The sequence below is a fragment of the Eublepharis macularius genome, chromosome 1 (assembly GCF_028583425.1).
Source record: "Eublepharis macularius isolate TG4126 chromosome 1, MPM_Emac_v1.0, whole genome shotgun sequence".
NCBI classification, from domain to species: Eukaryota; Metazoa; Chordata; class Lepidosauria; order Squamata; family Eublepharidae; genus Eublepharis; species Eublepharis macularius.
The window spans coordinates 154050418-154067372 of NC_072790.1; the positions used below are offsets into that span (position 1 = coordinate 154050418).

Genomic DNA, 16955 nt, shown 5'->3' on the forward strand with positions numbered 1-16955 from the left:
ATGAAAGATCCCTCCCGTCCCCATCCCAAACTCTCGGAGGTGTCCCCTCCCGCAGTCCACCCCTCACCCCACCGTCCATGTCCAGCTCTGCAGCGCAGCCTGTAACCGTTCGTCCTCCTTCCCCTGGGACAGTTAGCGGTCAGTGTTACAAGGCCTCCGTATGGAGGCACTTTCAGGCCCTTCCTGATGACCCCCGTGTGGTGTGGTGCCGTGCCTCTGATGTCCTGGTGCGCAGGGGCAAAAACCCAAAGCACCTGTCTTCGACGGCCCTGACTCGCCACCTGAAGAGGCACCACCCGAGCCTGTCTTCCTCCTCACCCAGTGAAACATCCATTGTGGGGAGAAAGGGGGCCACCTGCTCTTCTGAGCGGGGGTCAGTGGGAGGAGCACTTTGCCCTGAAGGTGATGCTGGTGACAGCGGAGCACTCTGGCAGGCTGCGCTGGTGGAGGTTGTCCCCTCAGGGTCTGGAACAGCGCTGCTTACAACCTTGAGGCTGATGGCTCAGGAGGCGGCGGCTGCCGCACTGTTCCTCAGTGGGACCCTCGGGTGAGGACCCGTGGTGGCTGGGGGATCAGGCCCTCGGTCTGAATGACATTTCCTGTCCCACCCATGCCGGGAATACCAGCGCGCTCCTCTTTGGCCTGACAGTGGTGGGGGGATCTTCCCACTTACCCCCCACATGACAGGTACTCTCCCTCCCATCCTTTCCAGCAAGGCAGGAAGGTGGGTGATGCTGCTGATGGCAGCCTCCTTTGGGCACTTGCGCAGCAGCTCAGGAACTGTTTCCCATATAGTTCAGCCGCACGGTGCCCCCATCCATCGGAAATGCAGAGCCCTCTGAGCAGGAAGGAATGGGTCACTCGACTGTTTTCTTTCCCTCAAAGGCAGGAAGGTGGCCGATGTCAGCTGCTGCTTCTGCTGTCCCATTTCCATCTCCCCCCCTCAGGAACTACTCTAACCCGTCCAAACGATGCCTCCTGTCCTGCCTATGCCCTACTTTCTGCAAAGGCAGGACAGCGGATCAGGTCAGCCCCTGCTTCACGAGGGACTATCCTGTTACTGCTCCCTCCTTGGTTACACAGCTCTGTTGCGCTCGCGCAGCCGATTGTATTGTGTACGGGTACATTCGGTTGACAATGTGGTGGCACCCCTGTCAACGGGACTGACGGGACCTCTTTCAGCTGGGTGGGAATGTGTCCCGAAACTCCCGTCCTTTCTGTCAAGGCAGGAAGGTGTGTACTGTTGGCTGCCTCCGCCACACTGTTCCTGGAATTCCCGGCACAGGTGTGTACTGTTGGCTGCCTCCACCACACTGTTCCTCGGTGGGACCCTCTGGTGAGGACCCGTGGATGCTGGGCAATATTCCCACTCCCCCTCCCTCCCATCTTTTCCAGCAAGGCAGGAAGGTGGGTACTGTTGGCTGCCTCCGCCACACTGTTCCTCAGTGGGACCCTCGGGTGAGGACCCGCAGATGCTGGGGGATATTTCCCCTCCCCCTCCTCATGATGACATGTCCTCTTCCTCCCATCTTTTCCAGCAAGGCAGGAAGGTGTGTACTGTTGGCTGCCTCTGCCACACTGTTCCTCGGTGGGACCCTCGGGTGAGGACCCGCGGATGCTGGAGGATATTCCCCCTCCCCCTCCTCATGATGACAAGTCCTCTCCCACCCACTCCGGGAATACCAGAGAACTCTTCTTTGGCCTGGTGGGGCGGGCACATGGGGGCTGCCACTGGCGAGTGGCCAGACCCCCTGCCCCCTGAGGGGAGGCAGCTTGATGATGCCTCCCTGTGCCTGCCAGGTCTGGCAGCCGCCCCCAGTACACACCTTCTGGCCTGTGCCGGGAATTCCAGTGCACTCCTTTTTGGCCTGGTGGGCGGGCATATGGGGGGTGCCGCCGGCGAGCGGCCAGACCCCCTGTCCCCTGAGGGGAGGTGACTCATCACTGTCTCCCCATGCCCACCAGGCTCAGCAGCTGCCCCCAGTACACACCCTCCGGCCTGCGCTGGATATACTAGCACGCTCCTTTTTGGCCTGGCGAGCGGGCACATGAGGGGTGCTGCCGGTGAGCAGCCAGAACCCCCACCCCCTGAGGGGGGGCGGCTCATTGCTGTCTCCCCATGGCCGCCAGGCCTGGCGGCCGTTGTCACCACCCACATTCCTGCCATCACAGGGAATACCAGTGCACTCTTCTTTGGCCTGGTGGGGTGGGCACATGGGGGCTGCCACTGGCGAGTGGCCATACCCCCTGCCCCCTGAGGGGAGGCAGCTCAATGATGCCTCCCTGTGCCCGCCAGGTCTGGCAGCCGCCCCCAGTACACACCTTCCGGCCTGTGCCGGGAATTCCAGTGCACTCCTTTTTGGCCTGGTGGGCGGGCATATGGGGGGTGCCACCGGCGAGCGGCCAGACCCCCCGCCCCCTGAGGGGAGGTGACTCATCACCATCTCCCCATGCCCACCAAGCCCAGCAGCTGCCCCCAGTACACACCCTCCGGCCTGCGCCGGGTATACCAGCATGCTCCTTTTTGGCCTGGCGAGCGGGCACATGAGGGGTGCTGCCAGTGAGCGGCCAGACCCCCCGCCCCCCTGAGGGGAGGCAGCTTGTCGCCATCTCCCCATGCCCACCAGGCCCGGCGGCCACCGCCAACATTCACCGTTCCTTTATCGCTGGGAATACCAGCATGCTCCAGTTTGGCCTGGCGGGCAGGCACATGGGGGGTGCCACTAGTGAGCGGCCAGACCCCCCACCGCCTCCTCATGCCCACCAGGCCCGGCAGCCGCCGGCATCACCCACCGTTCCTGTATCGCTGGGAACACTGGCACGCTCCGCTTTGGCCTCCACGAACCACGAACCAGTTCGGCAATGGGAGATGTTCATTGCGGTTCGCTAATTTGTGATCATCGTCTACACCGAACCATGATCTGCTGATTCGTTAATTTTTTTTGGTTCGTGCCCATGTCTAGTTGGAAGTCTTTACAAATAAAGTCCACAGTTTTTGCAGTCAGGAGAAATAAATCCAATAAAACATCATTTGCAGCAGTGAAATTTTCATCCTGCCTTGTGGAGGCTGAGTCATCTACATTGTTTATTATCATTTCAGTATTCGTGTCTGAAGGGATATCTCCTAGGCTAATATCAAAGGATTCTGCTGGTGGAGAGTTACAATTAGATAATTGAATTAGAGCAGACTGCTGAAGCAAACTATTAGGTGTCAAAAAGTAGTCACCAATCTTTGATTGTTTAGAATTAGGAGGTAATATCCCTTCTAGATCTCTCATATGTTTGTGTGACTTCGGCTGATTCCGCACACGTCGGATAATGCACTTTCAATTCACTTTAGCAATCGTTTGGAAGTGGATTTTTTGTTTCACACACGAAAAACTCAGTTCCAAATGATCTCTAAAGAGGATTGGAAGTGCATTATCCAACGTGTGCGGAATCATTGCTCATTATCTCTAGTCACCAGGTATAAAAATGCACAGTGTTCCTGGAATAAACAGTTTATGGCCAATCCTTCCCAGTATCTAAAAGAAATTCTTAGAAGGTCACTTCAATCAATGATTTCGAGCTCCCATGAAAGCTCCTCCTTTCTCTTTCTCTTCCTCAAGGTAGCTCAGAATGTTTGACTGCTTCAGAAGGCTCCCAGACGTTGTCACAAATTCCACCAAGATAAAAAGTTGGCAAATTGCCTGGCTACACAGCTGAGGAAAAGTAGATAGTAAAAGCCCTCCGGACAAGATAAAAGGGAATACAAGTTAAAAGTTGTTGTTTTTAAAAACCTTAATTAAAAACCTTAAGCACAGAGCTTCACTCAACTACAGCTGCTGCCCAACCAGAACCAGAATTAGCTTTTGGATTTTTCTCTGTGTCCCCTACAGGATTTAGTTTAAAACCCTCCTTATCAGGTTTGCGAGGTTCTTGCCACACACATTTTTCCTACCCTCATAAGGTACAAACTGTCTCCCAACAGAAGTGCTTCATCTCAAAAGAGTAGACCATAATCCAGGGAACAAAACCTTTCTTGACAACACTGTCTGCATAGCCAGTTATTTATTTCCAATATTCTCCCTCTTACTAAGCCAAAGCCATCAACAGGAAGAAGTGATAAAACCACAACCTGTACTTCGAGGTCCATCACCTTTTTACCCAGAGCCTAATAATCTTTTTTAATATATTCCAGGTTGTGCTGGGCAGTATCATTTGTACCCACATGGATGATCAATAATAATCTGTAGGCTTGATGAGTCTTTCTACCCTTTCTGTCACATCTTGGATGCATGGACCTGATAGACAACATACTCTCAAGATGATGAGTCTGGTTTGCACACTTTAGCTTCTATCCCTCTCAGTAGGAAATCCCCAATCATCACCACGCTTCTTCTTCTATTTTGGGCGGCAGAAGCATGAGTCCTCTTATCCAAAGGGGCCTGAGAAACTTCCTTTGAATTCTTTGGATCCTGGGCACAGTAGTCCTTGTTCCAGTAGTCCAGGGTCAGTATCTATGGGGAGGCCTTGGAGCCAATTGCTTAGCAATAAAGGCTCATAATGTCTCCTGATTCTCCTGCTCTTTAGGGCCATGTTATTCCACTTATCCTCTTTCTATGTTTGGTTCTCTTCCTTTTCCAGATATATCTTCTCCTGCTGCTGCCCTCCCAAGACTCCTACTGCCATAGAAGTCAGTAGGAGTCTTGGGAGGGCAGCAGCAGGAGAAGATATATCTGGGAAAGGAAGAGAACCAAACACAGAAAGAGGATAAGTGGAATAACATGGTCAATAGAACTTACTCCTAAGTATACATAGGATTTCCATAATGGCTCCCAGTCTCTGCCCCCTATAGCCGCTCACTTGGCCAGCAAGAGGAAAAGGCCTGGGGAATAGGCCTGGGAGTTTAAAAAACCTCCTGGGCCAGTGCACAGCTGGTGCACTCCCGCTGGGTGCAATGACATCACTTCCTTAAGTGACATTATTATGCCTGGTGGCAAGCATGCTCCTGTGAAGTGCAGGAGCATGCCTGCCACCAGACACAGTAACATCACTTTCAGAAGTGATATTACTGCACCCAGTGGTGGTGCACACACAAGGAAATTACCCCTGGTAAGTGCCAGGTCCTCCCCAGCCAGGAGGGTAAGGGGACCTAGCAAGCCTGTACAGGAAGCACAGCCAAACCGAATACCTCCCTTCTTGCTTTGCGAAAGAATCTCATGGCAACCATGGAAAACACATGAAGCTGCTTTATTAAGAGTCAAGCCATTGATCTTTCAAGCTTATGCTCAAAATATGTGATATATTTGTTCACTAGATGAAACTAGGTTTCCTGAACCCAGCTTGTTTTCTGCATAGTGAGCTGCAGGAATGCCCTCTTAAAGATTAGAAGGGAGTCCTTGACTGATTGATTGAACTGTTACTTGGTGGTGTGTAAGGATCTGCCAAGTAACTCTCAAAGACTTCCTGCATGAATTAAAGCACTTTACTGATAAGCTATTAGAATCATATCCCTACTGCATTCCTTACCAGGAATGACATTTCTCTACAAGCACATAACATACATAGGATTCTAAGCACAACATAATTCCCAGAGTCCCCACCCCCTTCAGGAAACAGCTAGGTTCAAGAGATGAGCAGCAGGACAAAGAAGAGATCATATGTTCAAAACTTCAAGACCATGAGGCACTGCTTCCCAAGCTAAAGAAAAAACACAAAGATAACAGCAGAATAGCCCCCTCCCTTGCAGACATTCACATTCCAGTCAGAGAACAGCTTTAGCCCCTATCGTCAGAGTCAAACAGTACACAGGGCCTTGCAGAATACAAGCAGTACACAGGACCTTGCAAAGTATGACAGGTGACATTCTGACATGGTGTTACTCAAATGGATGATCTTCTTTCGAGTTCGGAGAATTAACATACAAGGAGAGGAAGCGAGAGGGGGGTAACAAGCAAGATTCTCCACCTGTGTATATGGGGAATCATTCCTCCAGAGAACTCATAATAAAGACATGTGGATGTTCAGCAAAAATGCACACAACACACACACAAAGGTAACTAGAAAACAGGGAGGAAAGGGGGAGAGGATTGCAGGGTGTGGTAATAATTACCAGTCCAGAAGAGAGGGGATGTTGTGAGAGAGTAGTTTTGAGCAACCAGCGCTTCATGGCAAGAAGAGAAAGGCTCAGACATGCATCTGAGGGTGGGTGTTGGATCCAAGAACATGCTCATACAGCTGTGGTGGAGGGTAGCCCAATTATACTGTGGAATGTACCCTGGGGCAGAATGGTGTCTTCTGCCCTCAAACAATAACTTAATGGCTGTATTTGGAGATGAGACAATAAAACTGGGAAAAGTTTGATTAAATCTTCCTGGGTGTTACTAAAGGTAGAAAGGTACTTGCTGTTCCGCGATGGCTGGGCAGGTGGTGCTTGTCAGATTCCTGAATAGCCTAGAATGGGAGAGCAGATAAAGGAAGATCAGCAGGGTGTAGGAGGAGATTAATTCAGCAACTCTCGGAAGGTACTATTGCCTTAGGATCTTTGCACATCTCCGGGGTATGGGGCTGATAGCTGGTCTCACCTATGACTCATGTGCCAGTAATTTTCCAACAGGAGTTGGCAGACCTTTCCTGCCTTGTTAGGCAGTGTTTCTATGTTTTTAAAGCATATGAGGAGAGGGGCTTATGAGGGGCTTATGATATAGCCATATTCATAAGCTTTCCTATTAGCATGAGGGTCATGGTCAACCACTAACAGTGTGGGGGGGGAGGCTTCTGCCTTACGCCCAGGCCATTTTCAAACACAGACACACACCCAGCATTATTTACATAACTTCGAATGTGCAGCATTCTGAGTATTTGCTGCTTCAAAGTAAAGTGCATAAATCCCTGAGCGGGGCTGTTTTAGTCTGGAAACAGCATTGGAGGGAGGGAGGAGTCCCTCCTTCCTCCTAAGTAGGAGTTCAAGCCAAAAAAAATTCCCTCCGATTTTGACCCTTAGTGTTAACTGTAGTATGATTGGAAGTGTGGAAAAGCCACTGGAAAGGCAGCAAGCATCTACTCCTGAACACTTCTCCCCTCATGCAACAGCCCAGCTCTCCGGACTTTAAGACTAGGATGAATCTTTCTCTCTGCTTTGAAGAAGTTCATGGCAAAAGTTGGTCAAGTTTCAAACTCTATATCTGTATTCTTCTATTCCTCATTTTATTCCTCATTTTACACATACATTAGCTTTATGCTGTCTAAAACCATTGGTCTATCAAGGTCAGAATTTTCTCAGCTCTGACTGGGAAACGTTCTTGGTGACATTCTGTTTAGTGGTATTCATATCATTTAAATTTCTCTTAGACATCCTGTATTAATAAACCATTTGAATTGGGGCTCCCGTTTTTAGAAAACCATGAGTTTTAAAAGTATGTGAGCTCATCCTGCCTCCACACACACCTTATTATTTTGGCAAATTGGTTCATAAATAGATTTTAAAGTTATTTATTTTAAGATTTCACTCTTCCTGGAAGACATAGATCTATTTGAGGACATCTTCAGTGTTAGCTGTATTAAAATTGGCATTAAATAATAATCTTTCTTCTTAGTGTATAATAGATGTGTAAAATTGTGGGAATTGTGGGTGCCTTCGCAATGCAGTAGGCTAGACCGGATGATTTTCCATGAAGCACTCTGCCCTGACTTTGTTTTCTTGGAGTCTCCTGCTCCCTGTGAAAATGGGCTACCGTGGTGTCTCCGAGAGACATGGGCCTTACAGCAGTTGGTCCCCAAAACCACTGGCAGACTATAGCATGTCATGTTCCCCTTTCAGAGAAGCTTCACACCGGTTGCTTTTAGCAAGGGAAAGGGTACTGGGTATGGATTTAAGGTCCTACCGGGAGAAGCATGAGACATCCCTTCAGGTTGGGAGGGGGGCGGTTATATTTTCCCCTTCCTGAAGGATACACCCAGCTTTGGTCTCCCGTTTATGGATCTAAGACATTGGCACACAACAATAAGACACAAAAGTTCTTTTCCCAGTCACACAATTAGTACAGGCAGTGGTGGGAGGCTCCTCCGCTCTTGGAGCGCTGCCTCCCCCTTTTTCTTTTGTCCAATGTACTCACTCTCAGATACACAAATCCACTCACTCTACATTCCAACAAAGTCCCATGCTACGTTGGGCCAACAGACAGGACAACTATGGACAGACTCAAACTCAAAACAAATTCAAAACAGATTCAAACAATTCAAAAGATTTATTTAACACAATCACACCATAGGCAAAATGGAACACGTCCTGCTGCCTCTTCAGACTGGCACGGTTGTGCCTGGGAGCATCCCTGCCCCTCTGAGGTGCTGACTCTTATGGTTATCAAGTTTGCATTACCAAAACCTGGCCATACACACTCGAAGTGCCTGCGCTCCCCCCCCTCCCAGGCCCATGCTATTCAGCCTGGGCTGCACTCTCTGAGGAATCGAGGTACGTTTCTCTCAGGCTGGCCTCCCCAAGCCTGAGCGCTTCCTCGCCCTGCTGGCGTGCCTACCTCCCCAGACTTGCGCTTCCAGGTCTGGGCATGCTCCCTTGCTGGCCACACACCTGCACAGCCGGGGCGATTATACACACATACCAGCTTGCACTCTATATGTCACCTCTAGATTAATGACAACCATCAGCAACTCTTGTTTATTTCACAAAACACACATGGATCGTCTCTCCTCGCTCCTCCCAAACTTGCTCTGCCAAGTTTGGCACACTGTCAACCTGCTAAGGCGTTCACTCCTCAGACCCAAATTTCCAGGTCTGGTGCACCCTTGCGCAGTTGATGTGCTAAATTCCCTGACCCCTCGTTCGGGTCTCTCGGTCCCCTCACACCACCAAGGTGCTCCCTTCCTCATTCCTGTCAAGCCTGGCACTGCGCTTGCCCCACGAGTCGCCTCTCCCTCAGTTTTCGTCCGCTCAGGAACAGCGGCCCCTTCCTCACCTAGTTGAGGTACCTATACAAACTCCTCCAGGCTCGCACCCTTGAGCCTGTCCATACTCTCACCTTATCGAGACATGTGCCTCTTCACTAGACTCACTCCCTGGAGTCTTTTCCTATGGTCTCGCTTCACTGAGCACCACACACACTTTTATTGGTGCCAATATTTTTACACACCTAGGTTCTCCATTCTCTTCTAATTTCCCTTATTCTAATTCTTTAAGGGGGTCCCACCTCTTCCCTCGCGTGAATGGTGCCCCTGCCCATTTACTGGGACTAACAAAGGACCTACCCGCCCATGCCCGAGGGAGGGCCCTTTTTATCTTATTTTCGCTTGTGGCTTCACTCAGACACACTCTCTGGCTTCCGTCTCAGGACTCCGGTAACTTTCAACAGGTCTGCTGCAGTTCTGTGGATGCCGGCGCACGGTCAGCACTGAAGTTTGCTGGCTGGCCAAACTGGGCTAGTGTGCACCTGTCCGGGAAGACGTCAATGTCCTTCCACTGATGACGCCCATGGGGGGGGGGGGGTAGCAGCTGAGGACGAGCCCCCAGGTTTGTTGGACACAACTGGTGTCCCGAATGTCCCTTTAGCCAATCATAATAAGAGACAGATGCAGAGTCCTGCGGATGAAGAAATCTATAACTGTTTATTAAACAATGGAGGGACAATGGTTACACAAAGAGTGAAAGGTCCCCTTGTGCCCAACACTCATCAAAACTACAATAGCAGCACAAAGCAATTAATACCTTTTGGTTAATTATAATATTTGTTATTCTATTGGCTCAGAAAATACAGTGGCCCCCATTGGCTCAAGTGGGCAACCACCTTTCATGATACAAGTGTCTAAGGGTATTCTGATTGGAAGAAACAACTTAAGTCAACAGCATAGTTACAGCATTACAAGATCACTATTTCTTTATTTTATCTGTCCTTGGTTTTATCTCTGGAAGGAACATCTTCCTTCCTTTCTCACACATCTCTTTCATAGGCTTCTCATTCATGCCCATTCCTTTGGTCTATGTAACATTTAGTAAAGGCGCCCTGATGTCGCTTCTGGCAACTTTGTGGGCTTCAAGTGGAGAAAATTTCTCTGGGTTCCTTGGGAGAGGAGCGCTCTCCTTCTCTTGGAATGTGCTTATAGTTACATTCAGTACCCCTTTTCCACATTGTGGTTTCCTCTCTCAGCCTTGAGAGGTTTTGTTAATTGACTAGCTTTCATTGCAACATTTTGCATGGCAGTTTCTCAAAGGGGTTTCTGTATCAAGTAAGAAACAGGTGTCAGGAAAAAAGCAGGTGCTTATTAAGCTTTTTAAGTGCAATCTACCTGGTGGCAAGCTTCACAGTACTTTTTGATCTTACTTCTCACATTGATTTACAAGTATAACATACATTCCACTTTGGTCTTTTGATTCAAGTCTCATTTTCTTACAAGTTGCTTTACAAATACTACATTAGCTCCTGAGAATAGTAAAGGTACATAATAGTAACAGAAGGCACTTAAAGTTGCATAAAATTTCTTTCATTAAATCCATTTCTCACAAAATCAAAGAGTGTACATGTAAAAGGAACCTCAGCATTTTCATGTGGACAGTACACGTGCATTGTCTTAAATGGTATTGTAAACCATTTTCAAATCAGAAGTAGCGTAGACGGTTTGGTTAAATAAGTAGATATTGAATATTATTGCTTTTAAACTTCAGAAGTTCTTGAAGGTTCCTAGAAAGTTTGATATCTAAAAAGGAGACTTGAGAGATCACTATCTAATTTTAACCAGACAGAAGAGACTGTCTTCAATTAGGAATGCCATCTCCTATGTGTCTTATTATTTAATAACAATTTCTTTTATGTTGAAGTTGGTTAGTATGGGTATTATAAAATTAAAGGATGTGGCCAATCTAATGTTTCCCTCTTTGGCTGAACTCAGAGGAAAAAATTCCATCTTTCCACAAACAAGATTTTTAGATAGTGTAAACTTAATTAATCTTTTTAGGGACATTCTAGAAGTTATCTCAAAAGCAGGCCAATTTGTATGTAGAAGGTCATTGTCTTGTTTTTCTTGAACCAACCCTTTCATCTCCTCAATGGGTGGATAGATGTAGAAAAATTACAAGAGGCAAGATGTTCTCTGGGAAAATAAAGACTTGGAAAAGATTTGGGGGTAAAAGTAAACTTTTCCAACTTATGACCAAAGCAAATAAATAGTTTTTCCCAAACAAATCCTACTAAAGCTCCTTTTGGCATATTTTAGGACATTTAGCTTAAGGTTATATGCAATCAGATTGCACTGGTATTTTATCCCCTGCCTTTTTTATTATTCTAATGTGTCAAAATTAATAGTCACCTTACAATTGTGTGAAATAATCTACTTCAGTTGGAATATATTATTCACTCGTCGTGACTGTGATGGTCTCTAATGATTTTATAAGCAGTTGACTTCTATTGTTGTTCTTACTGTAAAACTATGGAGGATAACAGCCCTTTGCCAGAGTTTTAAGCTAGATTTGAGGGTCATGCCTGTATAGAAACATATTTGGTTTCTATTTTGGCACTTTACTACTAAACTGAAAGAATGGCAAAAATCCATTGGGAAAAGGTGTTTTTTTGAAGGGATTTTTGTCTCTCCCTGTGCCTTTGGATTGTGTGGATTCTATTGGCTTTATATCCAAACCCTTTATGCAGCCAGGCAAGGGACAGCATAAAATGTGGAAAGCCCTTCATCAATGTTGACTGTTTACCATTTGTACATTAATTTAAAGTGTCAGCCTATAAACATCAGTGTCTTTGAAAACAGCCTTGTTTGCAAAACAAATTCCTACAAGTTTATGGTTTTATAATCATTTTCTGGTTATGATTCCAGAAAAGTAATCATGTTGTTCCATAGTAACAAGATGTGCTGTGGTATCAGATACAGTTCCTGCCAAGCTAGGAAGTGAGGTTAGATAAAGGTAGACATGGAGGAAGGGAAAAGGCAGTCACAGACAGCACAAGGAATAGCAGAAGCTGAGCTGTTCAGCCCACTTTATTTGAAAGCCTTTCTAGCGATCAGAGTAAGAGTCTATTAGCATCCCTCCAGTTCATTCTTTTGGCTAGAAATTGGGGCTATGTAGCATACAGGCTAAATTCTTGGCTGGCATTCCATGCTGAAAACCTGAATTCTAATGTGTTGTACCTCTAACAGTAAGGGAAAGTCTGCATACTACTTTATGTTAGGGAAACTACTTAACACTTCTCCATATTGTTCCTTAGAGCTGAGCTAAACATGATGGTTAGCAGCCAACACAGGGCTGCCGGATCCCCAGATATGGTGGGGATGTTCCAACTCCACCAGGTGTCACCCTTGGCTGTTTACCTGGCTGATGGGGAGAAGGCACTGAGGCAAATGTGCAAAATATATGTCCACTCGTGTCTGTGGAAAATGATGTCATTCCAAGAGTGACATAGAAGCAATGGGTTGTGACAAGGGGTGAATCTCTAAGTGGATCCAAAATATAGTTTTTTGGGCTGATTTTTAGAGACTCAGCCCCAGATGCAACCTGTGGCTTCTATGTCCCAGCAGAAATGACATCATTTTCCAGGGAAGTGGGAGAGTGCATGCATGTAGGTAAGCACCTGGTCTACTATCCTGCCCAGTTTCCCATATGAGGGACCTGACAATCCTACACCAACACTAGAGAGCTGCTGTAGTACAGTGATTAAGTGGTTCGGCAGTGAATCAGTACTCTGCTGGTTCGAATCCCACTATTGACATGAGCTCAGTAGGTGGCCTTGGGTAAGCCATTCCTATCAGCCCCAGCTCCCCATCTGTGTTGTGGGGATAATAATAACACCAACTTGTTCACTGCTCTGGGTGAGGCACTAATCTGTCTAGAAGAGCAGTATATAAGTGCAGTTGTTGTTGGTAGTTTATTTTAGAGAAGAATATGGCAACTTTTAAAAATGCGATGCAGTGTGTTATTATGCTGAGGGCCCAAACTTGCTTCATGCCTGGTAGAAGAATCTCAAAACTTTAATATGGCTTGGATCACATTCTTGGTTTCTGCTACTGCTGCTCTTCATCCATTGTGAAGGCAGTCCTCCATTGTAGAAGTTTTTCCTCTGGCACTGAGGACCTTTCAGCTTCTTGAAAGATATTGGTCATTTGTGAGTGCCAGAAGAATGTGCACTCTGTTGTGAAAAACTGCCTCCACCATGAAAAAAAAGGAGTGCAAATAGAAGCAATGGAATGTATAGTATCCAAGAATAGCAAAATCAAAAAGAGTCCAGTAGCACCTTTAAGAGTAACCAATTTTATTGTAGCATAAGCTTTCAAGAATCAAGTTCTCTTCGTCAGATGCATAGTACAGAACCTGGTCAAATATAGAAGAGGAGGGGAGGAGAGAGAAGATGCAGTTAGGGGGGGAGAGGGAGGGTGCAATCAAAACATTCCTTTGCTAGTAAATGTAAACATCTCCTTTTGGTGTCCTTTTGGGGTCAGTTGGCTTGAGTGAGGCTTCAAGGGAGTTTTCCCTGTTAGTTTGCAGCAGTAAAACAGCTAGACCATCCAATTCCTATGTAGTATAAGCCTTTGATAACCACAGCTCTCCCCGTCAGATGCATCTGTTGAACTACAGTGACCTTTAAGTCTTTGATGGAATGTCCTGGTAGACATTCCATCAAAGACCAGGACCAGGACATTCCATCAAAGACTTAAAGGTCGCTGTAGTTCAACGGAAACCTTTCAAAAACAAAATCCAACGGGAGGCTGCTGAATTGGAATTCATATGCAAATTTGACTCTGTCAAGCTGGGACTGAATAGGGACTATGAATGGTTATCACATTATCACAGGTAACAGATTTCCTTTACAGAGGCAGGGTCTGGGGGAGCCCAGTGGCACCTGGCGTGGGCTTTCGGGGACCACAGTTCTCTTTGTCAGATGCATCTGATGGGGAGAGCTGTGGTTATCAAAGGCTTATACTACATAGGAATTGGATGGTCTAGCTGTTTTACTGCTGCAAACTAACAGGGCAAACTCCCTTGAAGCCTCACCCAAACCAACTGACCCCAAAAGGACACCAAAAGGAGATGTTTACGTATACTAGCAAAGGAATGTTTTGATTGCACCCTCCCCCTCCCCCCCTAATTGCCTCTTCTCTCTCCTCCCTTTCTCCTTCCTCCTCTTCTATATTTGACCAGTCTCTGTATCATGCATCTGACGAAGAGAACTTGATTCTCGAAAGCTTATGCTACAATAAAATTGGTTAGTCTTAAAGGTGCTACTGGACTCTCTTTGATTTTGCTGCTACAGACTAACACGGCTAACTCCTCTGGATCTATATCCAAGAATAGGTGAGGGTAAAATGTCATACATGTAAAATGCCCCACTACTCTTGTGTGCTCAAAAGAACATACTGATCAAGTATGACTGGTTATTTTCAAGTGAAGCATGGTAGGAAATGCCCTGCTTCTCAGATGAAGCTGGCTGTATTCAGTAGAAATTTATGTCATAATAAAGCACCTTATTTCTAATGTCTTTCTAGGTGTAGATGTCTAGGAATATATGAGTCTTGAGTGTCTGGTTTTTGAAGTCTTGATGATTTATAATCCATCCATCAGAATTAGTATTGGCTGCCGTTATGTCTTGTTTTCTCTTATAGTGTCTTTATAACAAAATTAACCGCAAATGAATGTTTAAAGAAAAAAGAACTGATTTTAATTAGAAACTTAATGAGTGAGAAACTGGCACAAAATACTGTAATTGTAGAAATAAACTGCGTTGTCCTTTAGTCTCTTTCCATTGTACTGTTTGGAGCCCTAAGTAGTTGTTCTTTAGCTATTTTCGAGCGTTACAAGTCAAAGTGGCTCCAGTGGTAAATGCAGGCATAGTTTGGCCTGCTTATAGCCTATAATTTGCTCCAGGGGAGTTAATCTCAAACAACTAATACATGCATGTTAATAAATCAAAATAAGCTCTACTTTTATAGCAGAACCACACATGAGCCTTCTCCCCAAATTCTTTTGGACGCTGATATTTCAAATGTATGTAAAACTACTAGCTTGTAAACTTGGTAAAATCCAGACCGCACTGAAGACAAAAGACAAATCACAATTATGCTGTTGTTATAATTGCATCATGAGTCACTGGATTTGGCTTCTAGTAAGGAATGTAATGAATCCACAGACATTTGATCAGAGCTAACTTTATTTTTAAAAATCCAGTGTTTCTAGCTCTTACTATTGCAGAGAAAAGTAGAAATAAATAAATATGGTGTTTGCATCAAGGTTACAAAAACATATATGAAAGAACTGCCTATAGCTGGGGTGAAAAGAGAGGAAGGGGAATAAATCCACATCAGGAAGCTGGATTGGAGGCTTATTGTAGCATTCTGATACATGTTTTGTGGTATACATAAGAGTATCTAGCTGGTGGGTGGGTGGTTAGGCAGGTTCGTGATCATGCTGTCTGTAAAGGAAATGTCAGCAATGCCTCTGGGCCACTGGTGGATGTGAAAGGAGCTACACACACAGTTTCCTGGTTTAAGTGGGTTTTCTCCCTCAAGACGAATGGGATGATATCTGTATGCCTTGTGCCCCATTCATTTCCAAAATGCTTCTTAGAAACTGTAAGATAAAATTGTGGCCTTCTTCGTACACATGTATTGATTGTATCACCTTGTCTGTGTCTCCCTCTTTGTAAGCTATTCTCAACTGCAGCTTCAAACGAGTAATATTTTAAAGCTAATATAAGAAGTATTTCTCATTGGGTATGTCATAGTACTTAAACTGTTAACTGAGATGCTTATAGGCTGTTAATCAGGTAACATGTTTGAACTCTTTGTCTGCACTCTCACTATACGAGCATATTCGTATTACTTTATCTTATCCCTTTTGTAGGAGCATATTGTAATGAAATCAGAAGAGCGTGCAAATGAAATTCAGCGGCTTGAGCAGACCATACAAGATCTGAAATCAAAAATTGCAGAGTTAGAGAAACAGTTTCCAACAGCAGAGTTGCCAATTTCCTCTAGAACTCAGTGGGATGAGATCGAACAGCCAACTTCTGAAAGGCTCTCTAATGCAGGTCTTCAAGAAGAGGAACCATGTATCCTATCTAAAAAAATAACTGCAAAATCAGTGCAGACTTCACCAACAGAAGATTGTTTAATACACACAATGCCTTCAGCCAACACACTGCCACAACCACCTTCCCTTCTCAAAGGGGATGCAAGTCAAGGGCCAACTCAGCCATTGCCAACACTTGAGCCACAACCTACCTTTTGCTCTGAAATATCTTTAGTTCTGTCACCAAAACGGATTTCAGTGCAGTTGGATGCTGCCCAAGAAAAACTACCTATGCCACAACCTTCAGGACTAGATGCTAATTTATTACCTTCTGAGGAATCTGTATCATCCCATCCACCTCTGAGTACTGAGAGTATTACTTGCAGGGAACATTCCCCTTCCTTATCTTCTCCTCCCAGTTGCAGCTTCCCCACTGGACTTTCTGACACAGGAGGACTGTCTTGTTCCCTGCCTGGAGCAGGTGGCCTGTTTTTAACATCTTCATCTGGTTCAGGTGAACTGCCTCCACCACCATCTCTACTGGCCCCCTTGCCTTCATCTTGCATATTGCCACCTTCTGCCCCACCATTGCCTGGTGAAGGTATACCTCCACCACCACCACCTCTGCCTGAAATGGGCATGCAGCTACCTGCCTCTTCTGTGTGTTCTGCAATCATCCCTCCTCCACCCCCTTTACCCACAGATATCCCACCTCCACCATCTTTTTCTGGAATGAGTGTGCCGCCACCACCATCTTTGCCAGGAGCAGATATTCCTCCTGCACCACCGCTTCCTGGCATGGATGGTCCACTCTTTTCCTCACCTCTTCCTGGAATGCAAATACTTCCTACATTCCCACCTTTGGCAAACATGGGAGTTCAACCACCTCCACCTTTACCAGGAATGGGAGTGTCACCACCTCCGCCTTTGCCAGACATGGGGTCACATCCTCCTCCTCCCC

General features: G+C 46.3%; 1 protein-coding gene across 1 annotated transcript in view; it reads left to right on the forward strand.

Annotated features, from left to right (window-relative positions):
- The window catches only part of FMN2 (formin 2), a 354893-nt gene that overhangs the window by 121424 nt on the left and 216514 nt on the right, over positions 1-16955 (forward strand). The window contains exon 5 of the mRNA XM_054972122.1: positions 15827-16935. Within this exon, the coding sequence (XP_054828097.1) occupies positions 15827-16935 (1109 nt within the window). The remainder of the gene's footprint in view (positions 1-15826; positions 16936-16955) is intronic.